Source organism: Lissotriton vulgaris, chromosome 8 (assembly GCF_964263255.1).
Source record: "Lissotriton vulgaris chromosome 8, aLisVul1.2, whole genome shotgun sequence".
Lineage (NCBI taxonomy): Eukaryota > Metazoa > Chordata > Amphibia > Caudata > Salamandridae > Lissotriton > Lissotriton vulgaris.
In genome coordinates this window covers 1,281,232,437-1,281,250,932 of record NC_141696.1, presented here as the reverse complement: position 1 = coordinate 1,281,250,932, position 18,496 = coordinate 1,281,232,437, and the positions used below count along the sequence as shown (strand labels likewise).

The 18,496-nt window shown below is 45.5% G+C and overlaps 1 protein-coding gene across 1 annotated transcript in view; it reads right to left on the bottom strand.

Annotated features, from left to right (window-relative positions):
- The window catches only part of XPO4 (exportin 4), a 451,711-nt gene that overhangs the window by 221,896 nt on the left and 211,319 nt on the right, over positions 1–18,496 (bottom strand). The window contains exon 6 of the mRNA XM_086935208.1: positions 627–780. Coding sequence (XP_086791334.1) covers positions 627–780 — 154 coding nt within the window. The remainder of the gene's footprint in view (positions 1–626; positions 781–18,496) is intronic.

Sequence of the window (18,496 nt, the reverse complement as noted above, 5' to 3'; positions counted from 1 at the left end):
TCACTATGCGCCATTATTTTGTTCACTATGGAGTACCACGTTCTACCTGGGCATACAAGTACAAAGAGGTGATCAGCCAGCATTGTTACACTGGCCTGTATTAGTAACAAACCCACCTACAACTCTGGCACATAAATATCTGTATTCTTTGTGCTACAATATAACATAAATAGGTGAAAAGTTGCAAACGCCAGTCTAGTTTTAAAGGCATTGTCTTCATTATCTTCATCCATATTCCACGAAATAAAGGGCATTAAACAAAAATGGCTTTTTACATACTTTTATAATATTAAAGTTTACTTTTAAAACAGATCTTAGCATGACCTAAAACTGGTACACGAAGCAGGACACGCGGAACCTGTGGTATTGTAGACAGCGAACAGGTAATTTACTTTGAAGAGGGGAAATGCATCACCACTGTAAATAACAGAACATAAATGATGGATAGATTGTGCAAAACAGGTAAAAAATATTTTTTTAAAATAGATAATTCTTTAGAAGGTCAAAGTAGAACTAACAAAGACTTTTGCAATAATGCGAAAGAATTAAAATTACTTGTATCACTAACATTATTCCCAGATAGAACTAGAAGCAGAACTTTGAACCTAATGAAAGATAAAGGATATAATTTGGAGGCAGAAAGTTCCAGCTCAAAACCTGGTTGGCTAGTGCAAGATATCGCTGAAACACTGAAGACATTTGAGCGTTGAGATTTTCCCGTCTGCTGAATTCTTGAAGCACTTCTACTGTGAGTACGAAGATTTGCCGAAGGTCCTCCTCCTAGAATAAAAATGTTACAAGCAATTTCACAGAATTCTCAATTTACAGGTTTGAGAGACTGACCGTAACTGTCAATACAACTTCAAATTTTTGGCTTGATTACATAACAATGCAATATTTTCAGACAAATTACTGGAATGTCAATTTACTTAAGCTCAAGTTTATCAGCCCCATGCGGTTAAGTAGGAATTTCCCTCAACCACTCACATCTACAATACCCTACCCATGCTTTTGGGAGATATTAAGTCAAAGGCCAACTGATGTGGTTGGGTGATTTTACCTTTTAAACAACAGACAGAACACGACTAAATGAAAGTGGGATTAAAGAATTTAGCTTAAACACTTTTGTCATTTCAGTTATGTTCAGACAAACCTCCCTTTTGGTCACATGCAGTAATACAAAACTCTAGTCCATCATTTTAAACAATCGAAAATCAAGTTCTAGCAATTGTTCATCAATTTCTAACTATAACTGGGGAAACTGTGTGTCTAGAAATAGACATCAATCGGTGTATACCCAACACAACAGGAACTTGTGGTTATGCTTGCAGAGTCCAAAGTATGCCATTAGGCTAGGTTTTGTCCTTCTGTGACTCCTGGAGGTCGGCATTTCCAAACTATTTATTTAGAGTGATGATCTAGCGGTTAAGCACCAGTTAAGATTCACATGATCACATTCTTTCTACAAGATTTCACCCATGTTTAATTGGTTGTTGTCACTGACAACCTGTGCGTCATGCAGTAATTGAGAATTATATTACCATGGTCCTTGCAGAAGAGGAGCCCTTTATCGGTCCTTGTTGTTCCATGTCACTAGTTAGTTATTTACATGATTCCAGTGATTCTTTATTAAGAGAATGATGGTCTATGATGGCTATTTTTGGTCCTGATGAAGGTTGAGAGTTAATTGGAGGCTGACCACGGAAATGTGCATCAACGTTTTCATTGTCCATAGTGACATGGCTTTGCTGGAGGGATATTTTGATGTATTTTTTTCCTTTTTTTTAACCCCTTGTATGCTGATGACGGAACCGCTCCGTCATCAGCTGCGGTGGCGCTGTGCTGATGACGGAGCGGTTCCGTCATGGCCCGCCCGCACTCATGCGCGGCGCGAATTCCGCGCCTGCGCTGAGCGTTCTATTGAGCGGGCGGGGCCATGACGGAACCGCTCCGTCATAAGCACAGCGCAACCGACGCTGGTGACGGGGTTAAGACCTTTTGTGCTACCACTTAAATAATCTTTTTAATGAATGACTATTTTGGGTGTTTTTGTTTGTGGGGTCACCTGTGATAGTTTGACAATTGGTGCTGTGTTATACGTTTTATCTATTAAAGATTTGTTTTACTTTCTATATTTCTTCTGAGTTGACCAATTATTTACTTCAATTATAACTAGGTACAGATGGACCAATGATAGAACTTGATTTTCTATTGTTTAAATATTATGGTATGGAGTTTCTTTAAAAAAAATATGTTATGTGGGCACTCGGTTGCCTTTTTACGTGTCCCACTGCCTTATTTGTTCTAGCTTTCACATGCTGTTATCATCATTACATATTTAAACAAGCATTGCCAAATCCAATAAGACATTGGCCACCAACCATCTGGCTTTTTCAAAGCTTTTTTTGGCATGCCCTTTGCAAAACTTAATTGTTGGGAAGTTGCTAGAGCCCTAACCTAAAAAAGCTAAAGGTAAAAAAATAGTTGTCAAGATGTTCATGGTGTGTCTATTAAATCAACCCTATATAAAATAAGCTGGGACAAAAAGCCAAAGCCTTTCAAAGGAAAGATGTTACAAATGTTATGAATACAATTCTAATGCACAAATTGCTCTTTTTCAAAAAATAATTTCCCTCTCCTATCAAAGTAGCAGAGCAGAATCACAGAGTGCAAATTTTGCTCCACCATCCCCTCCTGTCAGTAACCAATAATTACAGCTCTTCACATCTCGGATGACCGCCAACAGCAGCTATCTAGAGCCAGCTAAAGAATGGAGTATCAAAAACATCGCATAGCCTATACTTCAGGACAACTAAGATAGATGATTCGCTATTTGACAAGGTCTACAGTATAGCCAGGTTATGATTTTTTTTGCAACTCAAATTTTGTCCAATGAGCGAAAGTACCATAGGCAGTTCTAAAATCGAGTTATCTATACAGAGAAGACTCTGTCAATCACATTTCAATGCATAAGCTTTATAATTCTAGGCAAAGCACCTGGAATAGTAAACAATGTTTACTGAAAATATATAAACACCCATGTAAACTGTGCAATGCAAAAGGAAAATGCTACTTACCAGTATGCATCTGTTCTTGGCATGTAGGGCTGCTGACATTCATATCTTAGCATAGATCGCCGCCTAGTGTTGGCTCCGGACGTTTGCACTTTGTTGTCCTGGAAGAGTCTTCGAAGTATCACGAGATAGGTGACTTTTCCCCTGGACTACAGTGCGCATGGGAATCTTCTCCATCTTCAGATTGTTTTTCGCCATTGTGGCAAAGATGGAGTATGGAAAGGGGCGACCACTCGGTCCCCCCGAACGTATGGCGGAGTACCACGATCCCCCCGGGAAGCCATCTTGGGCGGGAGGCGAGTCTCGGCTGGTATGCCCGAAGCGGCGTAGCCGGGGCGCGCCTTTTCCCGCCCTAGAGTGGGTTGGCCTAGACACTGACGCGGCCGGCCACGCCCTAGGGGCAGGCAGGGGCGGGTTTACGCCCGCCCTGAAGACAGATAAAAGGAGAAGCAAGATCCGAAGGCATCCTCTTGTTCCTGTGCTCTGAAGCTGCACCTCCTCGCTGCACGTGAGCTCGAGACGGAACGAAGAGCCAATTTTGAGCGTTGTAATCGTTCTTGTTTGTTTTTCAGAAATCCTGTTGGAGAATGCCGAGGAAGGCGGGAAAGTGCATGACTACTGACCAGATGCTGCGCGTTCTCATGAAGGAGATGGCCGAATTAAAGAGGCGGATGGATAAGAACGAAGAAGGGGGACCGAAACGTCCTTTGGCGGGAGCAGCCCCGGGAGGGAAAAACAAGAGGCCCAGGAGGGGAGCAGCGGGAGAAGACATCCCGGGTCCCAGTGCCCCGCTCGAGGCACCAACTCCCGTGCCGGAGGAAGGGAATCCGATTCCCGTTGTGGTCACCCCCGTGTCCGGGGAAGATATGCCGCCCGAGCTGGCAGCACAATTGGCAGCGTGGTTGGGAAAAGGTAGCGAGGGCGCCACGGCTGTCGACGCGCAGGAGCTAATGAAGCAACTGCGTGAGTCACGGGAAGCAGCGAAGGTGTCCACGCCGGCTGCAGCAGTAGAGAAGTCGCAGGGGACGGGTTCAGTAGCAGAGACAACGTCCGGTGCAGGTAAGCGGCCATTGCCGATTGCGAGGGATGAGTCAGCACCCTCTCGTAGGGAAAAGTTGGGTCAGCATGTTCCTTTGGCTATTAAGGAGAAGATATGGGCAGGGGAGTACGTAAACATCTTCTCGTTGCTTACTGATCACTATGAGATGGAGCATGTCAAGGGCCAGAAGGAGCTCATGCATCCGAGTGTTTGGCGCGCAAAAATGGCCGCTTTTAAGGTAAATGAAAACATTGGCAATTGGGGCCAGGCGTGGGGGGTTTTTACATCGATCTTGGGGGAGCGAAGGCCCGATCTGTTACCTGAATTGCCGATATATCAGTCACGAATCATGGGGTACTCGGTATCACACGAGGGTAATCATTGGTTCTGCTATGATAACCTGTTTAGAAAAGCTAAAGAACATGATAAAAACTTAACATGGGATTGTTATGATTCTGTGTCATGGTCCAAAATGAAGGAGACTGGTATGTTAAAATTGCCATTAGTAGGGAGTATCGTTGGCGAATCTTCCCGCCAGTATGTGGGGACGCCCTTTCGGTCAGGTGCGGGTACCGACAATTACTCGAAGCCTGCCGGCAACACAGGAAAAAGGGGGGTGTGTTGGAACTTCAACAGGGGTAAATGTACTAGGCCCCAGGGATCGTGCAAATTTAGACACGAGTGTAGTGGGTGTGGGCAATCATCCCATCCTGAGTCCACGTGCAGAGCCAAAACAGGTGATAACGGGGGTAGAGGAGGCGCCAAACAGGTCTAACATAGTCCGAGGGGCGCCTTTACCTACCCCGATTGATACCTTGGCAATGATTCCTTGGCTCAGTGAATACCCAGATCGTACTTCTGCTGGGGTGTTGCGGAACGGGTTTTCTTATGGTTTCCGCATCCCAGTGGGGGACTTTCGAGGTGCAACGAAATGTAAAAATCAGCTATCGGTCTTTCAGCATACGACTGTGGTACAGGATAAGATCAGGAAGGAGGTTACTCGAGGTCGAGTCGCCGGGCCGTTTAGTGTACCACCGGTTCCTAATTTTGTTTGTTCCCCTTTAGGTGTGGTCCCAAAGAAGGACCCGGGTGAGTTTCGGCTGATACATAATTTATCAGCCCCACGTGGTCTTTCCGTAAACGAAGCGATTGACCCGGAAGCGTGTTCAGTGCGGTACGCATCCTTCGATGAGGCCGTAGCCATTTTGAATCGCCTGGGGCCCGGGGCGCTGATGGCAAAATCTGATATCGAGTCAGCGTTCCGGTTGCTCCCGGTACATCCAGACGATCAGCGTCTCTTAGGTTTCATGTTTCAGGGTCATTATTACATTGATAGGTGTATGCCGATGGGGTGCTCTATATCTTGTGCCTATTTCGAAAAATTCAGTAGTTTTCTACAATGGGTCTTCACAAGGAAGACGGGTTTCCAAAATGTGATGCATTACCTAGATGATTTTTTGTTCCTGGGGGCAGCCGGGGATCCGGAATGTGGGCAGGCTTTGGCGCAGTTTTGTGTCCTGATGAATCAGTTTGGCGTGCCATTGGCACCAGGTAAGACTGTGGGGCCTTCCACTTGCCTCGAGTTTCTGGGGATCGAGTTAGACTCCGCAGAAGGTTGTTTTCGTTTACCAGCTGACAAAGTGTGAAAGTTCAGGACATCCCTGCAAATGTGTCTAAGTGGACCTAAGGTTAAGCTGCATCAGTTACAGCAGTTAGTTGGCCAGTTGAATTTTGCCCTGAGAGTTATACCAATGGCCCGCCCCTTTTCCCGTTCGATCGCTCAAACCATGGTCGGCCTGAAGGAGGCCCATCATCGCACAAGGCTCTCGGCAGAGGTCCGCCAGGACATGCGCATTTGGTTGGCATTACTGGCGGATTTCAATGGTCGAGTCGTCTGGAACAAACCAGCCGTGTCCTCTGAGGAGCTGGGGCTTTGGACAGATTCGGCAGGGAGCATAGGTTTCGGTGCCATCTTCGGCACAAGATGGTCTGCACAAAAGTGGCCGACATGGTGGCATGACAGTGGACTGACAAGTAACATTGCTTTCCTGGAACTTTTCCCCATTTTAGTGGCCCTGAGAACTTGGCCCGAAGGGTTCACTGATCACTCTGTGGTATTTTGGTCTGACAATATGACCGTGGTCGAGTGTATCAATAGTCAGGCAGCACGATGCAAATGGATTTTGAGACTGCTCAAGGAAATTGTTTTACTGTGTATGCAATTGAATGTGCTATTCAGAGCAAGACATGTCCCAGGGGTAATGAACCAGGCGGCTGATGCACTGTCTCGTTTTCGTATGCAGGCTTTCTGGGGTTTCCTTCCCACAGCGGACCCGGAGCCGGCACCCTTTCCCGAAGCTCTCTGGTCTCTCGGTGCCCCGAACTTCGTAACCTCGTGGGAGAGAGTTTAGCACCCAGGACGAGGAAGGCATATGAAGGGGCGTTCCGGTCCTATTTGGCCTTTTTGGGGACTGATAGAGAGGAGCTTTGGGGCCAGGAAGAGTGGGTGGTGGATTTTCTGATGTCTTTACATCGAATCGGGAAATCGGTGGCCACGGCTCAGAGGCATCGGGCTGCCATTTCCTTTGTTGCTAGGGCTCACGGGATCCATGACCCGACAGCGTCTTTCGTTGTACAGAAAGCGCTACGGGGGTGGCAACGCCTTGAGGGTCGCAGAGTAGATGAGAGGCGCCCGATAGGTTTGGATAGGCTGGCCCAGTTATTATCCAGACTCCCTGCTACGTGTTCATCTCAGTTTGAGACAGTGTTATTCCGAGCCGCTTTTACGCTGGCATTCCATGGGGCTATGCGGGTAAGCGAACTAGTGGCGAGGAACAAGCAGGATGTGACAGGAGGATTGTGCCAGGAGCACGTCCAGATCAGAGGGGAGACGATGACGGTCTCATTTGTCAGGTCCAAGACCGATCAAAGTGGGATGGGGGACTGCGTAATCATACGCAGGATTCCCGGGTCCTCCATGTGCCCGGTAAGGTGCCTGGAAGATTATTTGGCACGAAGGGTGGCATCATGGGGGGGGACCTTGTTGAGACACGCGGACGCCACCCCACTGACAAAGTTTCAGTTTCAGCGGGTGCTTGCGATGTCGATTGCCGCTGCGGGCTTGAACCCGGGTGAGTTTGGGACCCATTCCTTTCGGATAGGGGCTGCTACAGAAGCTACAGCCAGGGGTTTGGATGTTGAACAAGTTAAACGGGTGGGGCGTTGGTCCTCCAATTGTTATAAGAGGTATGTGCGGTTGCACATGTTGTGAAGCTGTAGCAATGTACTCACGCTTCTTGTTTTTGTTTGGTTTTCAGTTGCGCAAGCCTACGAGGCGGGGCGGACTTTGCAGTCGACCCTACACCGGGCCAGCGGTCAGACATCACCGGCTGTGAAAAAGGAGGTGTGGGTTGTGGGCCACTCATACGTGAGACGTGCCGCAGACGTATTCAAGGCAGGTGATATGATTCACGTAGCTGGGGAATACGGGTACAGTGTGTCCTTCTACGGAAGAGGCGGTCTCTGTATTGACCAGTTTCAATCATTTTTTGAGGGTTTGCTAGGGCGGACGAGGTCACCGCCGTCTGTAGTCATAGTACATCTTGGGGGTAATGATTTGGTCACCACTGGTAGACGACTTCTTCTTGAGGCGATGCTTTCCACTGTAAGTTGGTTAGCGAGGAGAGTTCCAGGGTGCACAATTGCGTGGTCCCATATGATCCCACGAAAAGTATGGCGGGGGGCTATTTCGGTTCCGGCTTTAAATCATTCTGTTAGGAAGCTTAATAACAAAGTGAGTAGGTTGTTCCGTTCCAAGACACTGCATGCTATTTCACATGGGTGTATTAATGATGACAGTATGTATTTGGGGAATGGAGTGCATTTGTCTCGGGTGGGGAATGAGTTACTCATAGGAGACTTCTTAGCATGGCTAAAAATGTTACACCATGACCTTTAGGTAGGAGTGTTGTGGGGGGTCCGGATAGCCGGTCAACTATCCGGCCTGTGGCGGTAAGGTCATGATCGGTGAGCACTAATTGGAAGATCCCTATGAGTGGGCGTCACCCAGCACGGATGGGAGCGCTCGGGGGAGGTGGCCATTGGCCCCTCAACGGGGAGGCGGTCCCTTCTAAGGATGGGTCGCCGAAAGAAGAGGAAAGGCGGTCAAGGCCCCTTCCTGGGTAGGAGGGGTTACAGCCCCCTCCTGGGGAATTTCCCGGGGCCAGGACGTCTGCGACGGCAGATATGGTAAGTTGTGTGGGGTTTGGGGGGGGGTCTACGCTACCTTCTAGATACCTCACACGAGTCCTCGTACGACCTCTAAGTGGCGTCGAGTTTTATTGGGGCCCCCGTCAAGTCAAGGGAAATTGGTAATTGCACTTGAGGTACGCCTCTGGGCCGCCCCTCACAAGTGAGGGCGATATTTCTGGGTTAGGGATCTTGACACCGGTTACGACCTTGCCGTTGGCCCTTAAACGTTAGGATGTACAATTTCAAAATTTCAAGTAAATGTTTTGTAGGATGTTAGTTCGGCTAGGAGAACCTTTGTATTAGAGAATCTGTTAAGGTTAGCCAAACATCGCAATGTGGTAATGAAATTGTACATAATATGAAACTGTTTATTTAATGTTTTAATTTTGTTTCATATTTTAATAAATACGGCCGGGGGGGTTACTCCCTCCCGTCTTCCAAAGACTTCAGAACTGTTTCCGTTTCCCATCCTTGGGGATTGTGTTGAGAGGGGGTGGCGGGTATCTCAGCCATATAGAAAAGTAAGAGATGCCCATGTAAATGTATGTAGAAAGAATTACTGCAGCTGTGACAGGCACCGGGGAGAAGGGTGGGCGATATGAATGTCAGCAGCCCAACACGCCAAGAACAGATGCATACTGGTAAGTAGCATTTTCCGTTCAAGGCATGTGGGCTGCTGAATTCATATCTTAGCATAGACTGTATAGCAGTATCTCCTCTAGCGGTGGTCACCTGTACCAGCTGCAGCAGTTTGAAAGGGAGTTTTTAGGACAGCCTGGCCTATAGCAGCTTGCTGCTTTGCTTGCATGTCGACACAGTAGTGTTTAGTGAAAGTGTTTATGGTAGACCATGTAGCTGCTCTACATAGGTCTTCTAGTGGAATATTTCCTAGGAAAGCCATGGATGCCCCCATTTTGCGCGTTGAGTGGGCTTTTGGGGGAACTGTTAGAGTGCGCTTGGCCTTTTGATAGCATATTTGAATGCACTTCACTATCCATCTGGCTATTCCTGATTTTGAAATAGGGTTACCCTTATGCTGTGGAGCAAAAGCAACAAATAGTTTTGTCTTTCTGCAAGCTTTAGTTCTGTCAACGTAATATAATAGAGCTCTTTTTACATCTAGTGTGTGTAGAGCTCTTTCAGCCACTGACTGCGGGTTTTGGAAGAAAACTGGCAAATCTATTGACCGATTGAGATGAAATTTGATATAACTTTTGGCATGAACTTAGGGTTAGTACGGAGCACTACCTTATTCTGATGTATTTGCATGAAAGGTTCTTGAATTGTTAGTGCCTGTAGCTCGCTCACTTGCCTGAGCGAGGTAATGGTCACTAAAAATGCCACTTTCCATGTTAGGAATTGTAATCCGCACGAATGGAGTGGTTCGAAAGGTGCCCCCATAAGTCTGGTAAGTACTACGTTTAAGTTCCAGACTGGCGAAGGTGGATGTCTTGGAGTGATAATTCTTTTAAGTCCTTCCATAAAAGCTTTGATAGGTGGAATTCTGAACAGGGACAGGTGTGGTCTGTTCTGGAGATATGCTGCTATAGCAGCAAGGTGTAACCTTATGGAAGAGTATGCTAGATTGCATGTTTGAAGATGTAATAAGTAACATATAATGTTTTGTATGGAGGCATCTAATGGATTGATTTAGTTATTGCAGTAAATTACAAATCTTTTCAATTTAGCTGCATAGCATGCTCTAGTAGTTGGGCGTCTTGCTTCCTTGATAATGTTCATACAGTCTGGAGGCAAGTTAAGATATCCGAAACTCTAAGACTTCAGGAGCCAGATCGCTAGGTTCATCTGATTGGGACCCGGGTGCCTGATTTTTCCACGGTTCTGCGTTAACAGCTGTGGCGATAGGCGCAGCCTTTGGTGTGGGACTACTGAGAGTTCTAGGAGTGTTGTGTACCATGGCTGTCTTGCCCATGTGGGAGCAACTAGGATCATTGTGAGGAACTGTTGCTTTAGTTTGCGTGCCACTAATGGAATCAGTGGGGTTGGCGGAAAAGCGTATGCAAATCTGCCTGACCAGTTCATCCATATAGCATTGCCCTGTGACAACGGGTGTGGGAACTTGGCGGCAAAGGACTAGCATTTTGAGTTTTCTTTTGTCGCAAACAGATCTCTGGATGCTCCCACTTTTTGAAGAATGGTTGGAGGACTTAAGGGTGAATCTCCCATTCGTGTATCTGTTGGCTGTGTCTGCTTAGTAGATCTGCGATCTGATTGTCTATTCCTGGGAGGTGTTCTGCCAGGAGAAAGATGTTTTATGGAATTGCCCACCTCCACATGCTCTGTGCTAGGTGAGACAGCTGCGGAGTGTGTGTCCCTCCCTGTTTCTGTATGTAGTACATGGCTGTCATGTTGTCCGTCTGGATTAATGCAGCCTTGTTGTACAAGTATTTCTGGAAGGCTTTCATCGCTAGAAATACTGCTAGCAACTCTAAGTGGTTTATGTGCAGTGTCTTCTGCTAGACTGTCCAGAGCCCTTGGACTGTGTATTGAAGTAGGTGGGCTCCCCAACCTGACAGTCAAGCATCCGCTGTTAGCACTATTTGTGGAACCGGCTCTTGGAACAGTCGCCCCTTGGAAAGGTTTTGTGGGTTCCACCACTGCAGAGAGTTGTGAGTGCGACTGTCTACTAACACTAGGTCTTTTGGTTGTCCTTGAGCTTGGTTCCCCTGCCGTGCTAGGCATTAATGCAATTGACGCATTTGAAGTCGGGCATTAGGGACAATGAATATGCTGGAGGCCATCATGCCTATAAGCTGCATGAACACTCGAGCTGGCAAGGAGTGTTGTGGGTGAAATCTTTGAATTAAAGACTGCATGTTGGCTATCCTGACTGGATTTGGATATGTTTTTGCCACTGAGGTATCTATTGTTGCTCCCAGATATTGTTGTATGTGGGAGGGCTGCAGATGTGATTTTGTGTAATTAATGGAAAAACCCAGACTGTGCAGCAGCTGAATTGCCTGGGATGCGTGGTTTGCACAATGTGCGTATGAGTTGGCTTTTATGAGCCGATAGTCCAGGTAGGGGAACACATGGATGTGTTGCCTTCTTGGGTGTGCTGCTACTACTGCTAGGCATTTTGTGAAAACCCTTGGTGCTGTACTTACCCCGAAGGGGAGAACTTTGAATTGATAGTGTTGACCTTCTATCGTGAACCTGAGGTATTTCCTGTGAGCTAGATGTATAGGTATGTGAAAGTATGCATCCTTGAGGTCTAATGTAGCGAGGAAGTACGGGAGTACTTGTTGAAGAGTGATCACATGGAAATGCTCTGAGAGTGTGTATTGGTTCAGAGGTCTGAGGTCCAATATTGGTCTGAGGGACCCATCCTTTTTGGGAATTATTTAGTATAGGGAGTATACTCCTGTCCCTTGGTGTTGAAAAGGGACTGGCTCTATGGCTCCCTTTTGTAGTATGGATGTTACCTCTTGTTGTAACAGTGTGACGTGTTCCTTGGACATAGGACGGTGTTTGGGTGGTATGTTGGGTGGAGTAGAAGTGAGTTCCAGGCAATAACCAGACTGGATAATTTGTCTCACCCACCTGTCTGTGGTAATTGCGTTCCAGACTGGTAGGAATTGTGTTAGTCTTCCTCCGACCGGTGTTGAGTGGTCTGGAGGGAGTGTGAGCAAGTCACTGTTTGGTGGCGGTGGACGCTCTGGTGTTGTTGCCACCACGTCCTCTGCCCTTGTTATTGCGTCTACAACCTCCTCTGTTGGAGCCTTTATTAAATGTGCTCTGGGTATTACTTTTGAATGTAGAGGAAGTTTGTGATGTGTTGCCTCTACCTGAGCCCCGAAAGGAGGAGCGACAAAAGGAACTTCTGGATTGTTGGAACTGAAGTGTGCCCATTGACTTAGCAGTATCAGTATCCTTTTTCATCTTCTCCAAGATGGTATCTACTGCAGGGCCAAACAGAAAGTCTTGGTTAACTGGCTGGTTGACTGCACCTCATTTTTAAATCCGGAAATGCCTAGCCACGCATGCCGGCGTAGTAATACGCTAGTGTTAATAGACCTAGCTGCTGTGTCAGCTCCGTCAAGGGCACATTTAATGGAAGCATTTGTTATAAATTTGCCTTCCATATTAGGTCATTAGCTTTAGATTTGAATAGTTCTGGGAGGTGTTGTAGTAAACCTTCCAGCTAGTCATAATGTGCTCTATCGTATTGTGCTAATAGGGCCCGTGTGTTTGCAATTCTCCAAGTGTTTGCTGCTTGGGATGCCACTCTTTTGCCTGAGGCTCCTAGTATCTTTGACCCTTTGTCAGGAGGGGGAGCAGCTCCTGTTTGTGAATTAGCTCGCTTTCGAGCGTTTGCTACCACTAATGAGTCTAAAGGCAACTGTGATTTAATATAAGAAGCGTCTGTAGGGGTTGCCTTATACTTTTTCTCAATTCTGGGATTGAGGACACGCGCTCTGGCTGGATCTTTAAATGTCTGGTGTGTGTTTTAGTACCCCTTTTAACATAGGAAGTGTACGTATGCTTTTTTCTGAAGTAGGAAAAATGTCGAATAGGAAATCCTCTTCTATTGGGTCAGTGTGCAGGTCTACATTATGATATTTAGCTGCCCTATCCACTAGTTGGTTAAAGACAATGGTGTCGTCAGTAGGTGACGGCTTTGTAGGATATGTAGAGGTGTCAGGGATGGGTTGTGGGTCGTATGTATCATAAGGGTCATTTTGGTCATCCCATGTGTTATCCTGTACATCCTGATCCTCAGGGTCTACAAAGTTATCTTGAGGATCGTCCCATATGTGTTCGGTCTCATCATAATGTGAAGGAGAGTAAGGTAGATATGACATGTCAGGAAAGAAAGGAGGAGGAGTGAAAGGCCTTGAGTGAGATGTTGAAAAGTCTTTCTTCTTTGGAGGAACAGGGGAAGAAGTGTCAGTGTCCAAAGGTCTCTTCTTCCTGTGGTAAACGGTTACCCGTGCTGTTTTAGGGTCTATATACATTTTAGGTTGTTCTTCCTCCACTGGATCAGGGTGGAAATGTTCTTCCTCAACTGTCTGTTTTGGTGCCAATGATTTTTGCTTGGTCACTTGTTTATGAGTCTTTGGCTCGAGGGCCTTCGGCTGTGGAGCTTCTTTTGGCTCGACTGCCATTTTCGGGTCGGTGACCTTTTTCAGGTCAGTGACTTTTTGTTCGACGTGTTTCGTCTTTACCGTCTTTTTTGGTCGGCGACCTTCTTTGATTCAACTACTTTTTTCGGATCGACCGTGCTTTTTGGCTCTATAACCTTTTTCGGATTGACCGGGGTTTTCGGTTCGATAACCTTTTTCGGATCAACCGTTTTTTTCGTCGACTCAGCTGCCTTTTTCAGGTCACCAGGAATTTTAGTGTGACCTGTTTTTGGTAGGTCTACACTTTTTCCGCTCAAATGCCTTTTTCGGGTTGACTATTCTCTTGGGATCTACGACCTTTTTTGTTTCAAAGATTTTCTTTGGCTCGACAATCTTTTTCGGTTCGGCGGCCTTTTTGTGAAGAGTGTAGTGTGGGGTCTCGGTAGGCTTGGCTTTGGTCTTCAGAGCCGAGCCGGAAGGCGGGGTCTCTGAAGAAGTTTGTCAATCTCGGCTAAGGCCTTTAGGCGATGCTTCGACCAGAGCCTCGTCTTGAGATGGAAGCGGGGTAGGGGGCTTGGTACTCACGGTTTGCCCCAGTGTTATCTGGTCAGCGGACAACGACTGGTCTTCTACGGTGACAATTTCAAGGTCGGAGTCCCCCGATTCTGGGCGGTTGTGTTAGTCATCGAAAATGTTCTCCGGTTCCGGTGCCTGCCGCTGCATCTCTTGTCTAGCGGCCCTTTGGTTCCGGATAGTCTTCTTCGACCGGAACTGAGCACAATCTGGACAGTTTTCCTTGTTGTGCTCGGGAGAGAGGCCCTTGTTGCATACTGTATGTGTATCAGTATGTGGGAACTTGGAGTGACATTGTGGGCACCTTTTAAATGGGGTCCTTTCCATCGGCAGCAGGCCCACGTGGCGTCAAAAAGGCCCAACAGCCTGCGTCGACGATCGGATCGAGATGGAAAGTGTTATCGAGTAAAGGTTTACCAAACGAGAACAATACCGTCGAGGTAGAAGGCCTTTTGGCCTTAGAAAGTTGAAAAGTTTTGGTTCCGAAGTTGGAGTTGAGGAATAGCATCCGAACCCAATGGCGGAATAAAACAATCTGAAGATGGAGAAAATGCCCATGCGCACCAAAGTCCAGGGGAGGAGTCACCTATCTGGTGATACTTCAAAGACTCTTCCAGGACAACAAAGTACAAACATCCGGACCCAACACTAGGCGGTGATCAATGCTAAGATATGAATTCTACACACCAACCGAACTGCCAATACTGATACCAGACTTCAATGCTGTTAATCAGATGGGTGCAAGGAAACTAAGCCAAGCATCCAGCAGCTTATTATTAGCTTTTATTTTCAATATTCAAGCAATATTTGTTTACAAGTAAGACCTACATAGGGGATATATACAAGTCAATGTCATCAAATAAATACACACACCTTTTTACACTCACACTTTTTACATTCGCACTCCCTCCACATTATTCATATGTACACACACATCCACAGATATGAATTCAGCATCCCACATGCCTCGAACACAATTTTACAGTGTGCAGTTTGTTGGTGCCCCCACTTAAGCATTCCTATCATATCCTGGTTCTGTAGTTTCATTTCAATCTAACCAGACCACACACTATTGTATCTGCAGCATCTCATGCTGGAGATGTTCCACCAAAACAAAAGCAACTGCTGCTCTTTAGGACCATTTGTGTCCTGTATGAAATACCAAAATAAAATATGTAATCCCATACTATGGAAATGTAGAAACAAGGAAGGGCTAGTTATGCGGATGAAAGCCACTATAAATAAAGCACCATCAATCTTACCCTCTTGGTAAGTAGGAGCCACTGCAGCGTTTTCAATGCAGTTGGTGGTAGAAGGAGAAGTAGTGTCCATTTTGCATGAACAAAAACAAACAGGCTGCCTGTGTCTTGTATATCTAGTTGACTATATACAAGGCAAGCTACTCATGTAGTCTAATCAACAAAAATTCCTTAACTATTCATTCAAAGGGGGAGCTACATATTATAGAATATGAAAAAAGCATGAGCTAATCAAAATGCAGCTTGCTACAGACACCTGGGAGATGAGACAGTGAGGTGCCCAAAAGAAAGCCAGGATTACTCAACAAGGAAAGTAGGACTAGAAAAGGTGTTGAGCTCTTTCGATCAGAATTAGGGTAGCTCCTAAGAAAGAAATAACTTTCTTCACTGTATTGAGTGTTAGATTGAACAATCAGTTAGCCAATAGTTGAACAGCAATTCAATCCGGTCGAAAGGCTTTCTTGGTGTTGTCACTAGTCATTTGACACAGGATAAAACCTGTCTGGTAAGCAGGGGTCAGTCAGGGAATCACCATACATAGCTGGTTCACCAAAATCTTTGCAAATATCTTAACGTCCGTAACCAATAGGTCATTAAGGCAATATGTTGTGCGTTGAGTAAGGTATTGGCCTGGTTTGGCGGTCAAGAAGATTGTTGCTTCCACCACTGTAGGAGTAACTTCCATCAGTGGGTAAGTGATTGAAGACTTTTGTCATGACCAAGAGCAGCTGGACAGCAATCAGTTTATAGAAGGCTCGGTGAAACAGTCTACCCAAAGCCTTAGCTAGCATTAAAATGGATCGCCCCAACCATTTCTTCTTTCGATGGGATTGTCCTGTTCTAAATCATGGTCATCATAGTTTAGGAAGGTTTAGTCTCTAGGTAGGTTGTTCTTGCTATAGGGTCGGAGAGTCCAGCTACAAATAGTGCCTGGTAGTAGTTATGAAACACTTGCACCTTCCAATCATTGGTCATTGTAATCTCCTCATTCTCATTTCTGATCCCCCAAAATATGTGTTGGCCAAATGAGCAAAAAGTCTGTTCGCCCAGAGTGTGCCTATTTTGTGTCCCCCCTACATGGAATCGTGCTATTAATCTGGCAAATATGAAATTGACTCATTCTCTAGCATGTGGAGCTATTCATTCAACTAGGTTAGCTTATTTCAAATTTTCTTGGAGGGGTTTGACTTTGTGCTTTCCCTCCAGCTCTGCAAGTTCCCTTGTCAGACTCATAAGGGCTAATGCTTTTGTGTGCTTGAGTGGGCATGCTTCCTAAATTAAAGAGCCTCTGATTACTGCCTTCTAGGCATCCTACATTACTCACTTACTGGTTTCATTTTTGTTGCTAAATTCCAAGTATTTTGTAATCTTTTTACTGGCCTAATGAGTTTTTCAACTTTAAATAGTTTCCAAATGTGTGGGTAGTTTGTAGACTTTTTCAAGACTGCAGACTCAATACACCAAAAATGGCACACCCAAAGACCTCGAACTTTGAATCGAGACTCCAGACTATGAAAGGGAAAACAATATGTGTGTACACATTTTATTAAGTGCAGTTGTGTTACTAGACTGCGGACTACAGAAGGGGACCCACCACAAGTTTCAGTCCATGGTCTTGGTACCAGGACAATAGAAGGGGGATACAAAGCAGGTCCAGGACTTTTGCAGTGCGAGGCCTATGTACAGAAACTGAGAACTGTAAACCACAAAGCCAAGTGGTGGTTGGGGCTTTTGCCTGTCAGGGTTCACAATTCTATCTACACCCCATCCCCATCCACGACCCCACCCCCACCCCCCCAGGAGTTAGCGTACCCCATGACGTGCAATTATTTTAACATTTTAAATGGTGTATTTGGGGATCTCCACTGAAAACGGTCCCTTAAGGTGACTTAGAATTATTTTTTTCCAAGATGAAAGGACTGGGCTCACTAATATTGCAATGGTATCTGCAAGAGCGCGTTTATAAATCAAATGAGAGGAACTTTATTTGGAAAGTTTTGTGCAGATTCCTTGATAGATACCAAAATCATTTTCAAGTATTACACCTCTATTTCTCATAAGTTAAGACGTCCCAAAATGGTTACAACCAACAGGTGTTTTGCGATTTATCGTTTTAGTGCTAGCTGCTTCTTTTATTCTTTTCTTGAATTCGACAGATAGGTGTGATTAATCTTAATTTGTTTTTTCAAATATAATCAAATATTAAACTTCATGCCAAAATAGTCCTTCCCATAAAACAGCTTAATCTTCGGGGTACACAATGTAATTTTACCTAACATTTGATTCAATTTATTGAATCTTGTAAAAAGTCACAGAACAAATAACAGTCAGTGATTTGCTCAGAAATGCATTGCGAGTTTGCACACAATCAGAAACGTACATGTTTAAGGGTCCAACCCCCTTAGTCTCTGAAAAAGTTCAGAAATGTAATCCTGACAGGAGTAAATGGTTTTCCAAGATGGGAAGGTACTTCCCCCATAACCCCTGTCCCAACAAAAGGCAAGAGAGAACATGCATCCAGAATTCTACGTAAAACGTTTCCATGCCTGCCCAGTCTGTTTCGCTAGCCCTGATAACCAGCAGACCGGATTATGGCAATGCCCTATAAATTAGTATTCCAGAACACTTGGTTATCAGATTGAAGGTAGTGCATTGATCACTTCCTACTTTCAGGATCTTCACTGGCTCCCAATGCACAAACTTGAACTCTTTAAACCCCTTTGCTATGATTAAAAGCTTTTTACAACGAGTTCAATCTATTTTAACAAAGACTCCATCCTCAATTACTCGAGGCTCCTTCACTTTCTTTTGATCCATTGAGCTCACACCCACGCATATTTTAATTCAGATCTAGTGGACGTATATTCTTTAACCTGGCAGCCAAACACTGCAATCAACTTCACCGGACAGTGAACAAATACACCATTTAAAATGTTAAAATAATTGCACGTCATGGGGTACGCTAACTCCTGGGGGGGTGGGGGTGGGGTCGTGGATGGGGATGGGGTGTAGATAGAATTGTGTGCTCATTTCTGGATTAAAAAAAACAAAAAAACTAAATAACTGAATAACCAAGTTATTTTCTGCAACTCCTGTCTGCTCAGAAATCTGCTAGCGCCAGAATACCCTTGTTAGGGTGACATGTCCTCAAAAACTCTTATCCTAAGATTATACTAAAATAGTCCTGAATTTTCTTGTGTTCCCATGCAGGAG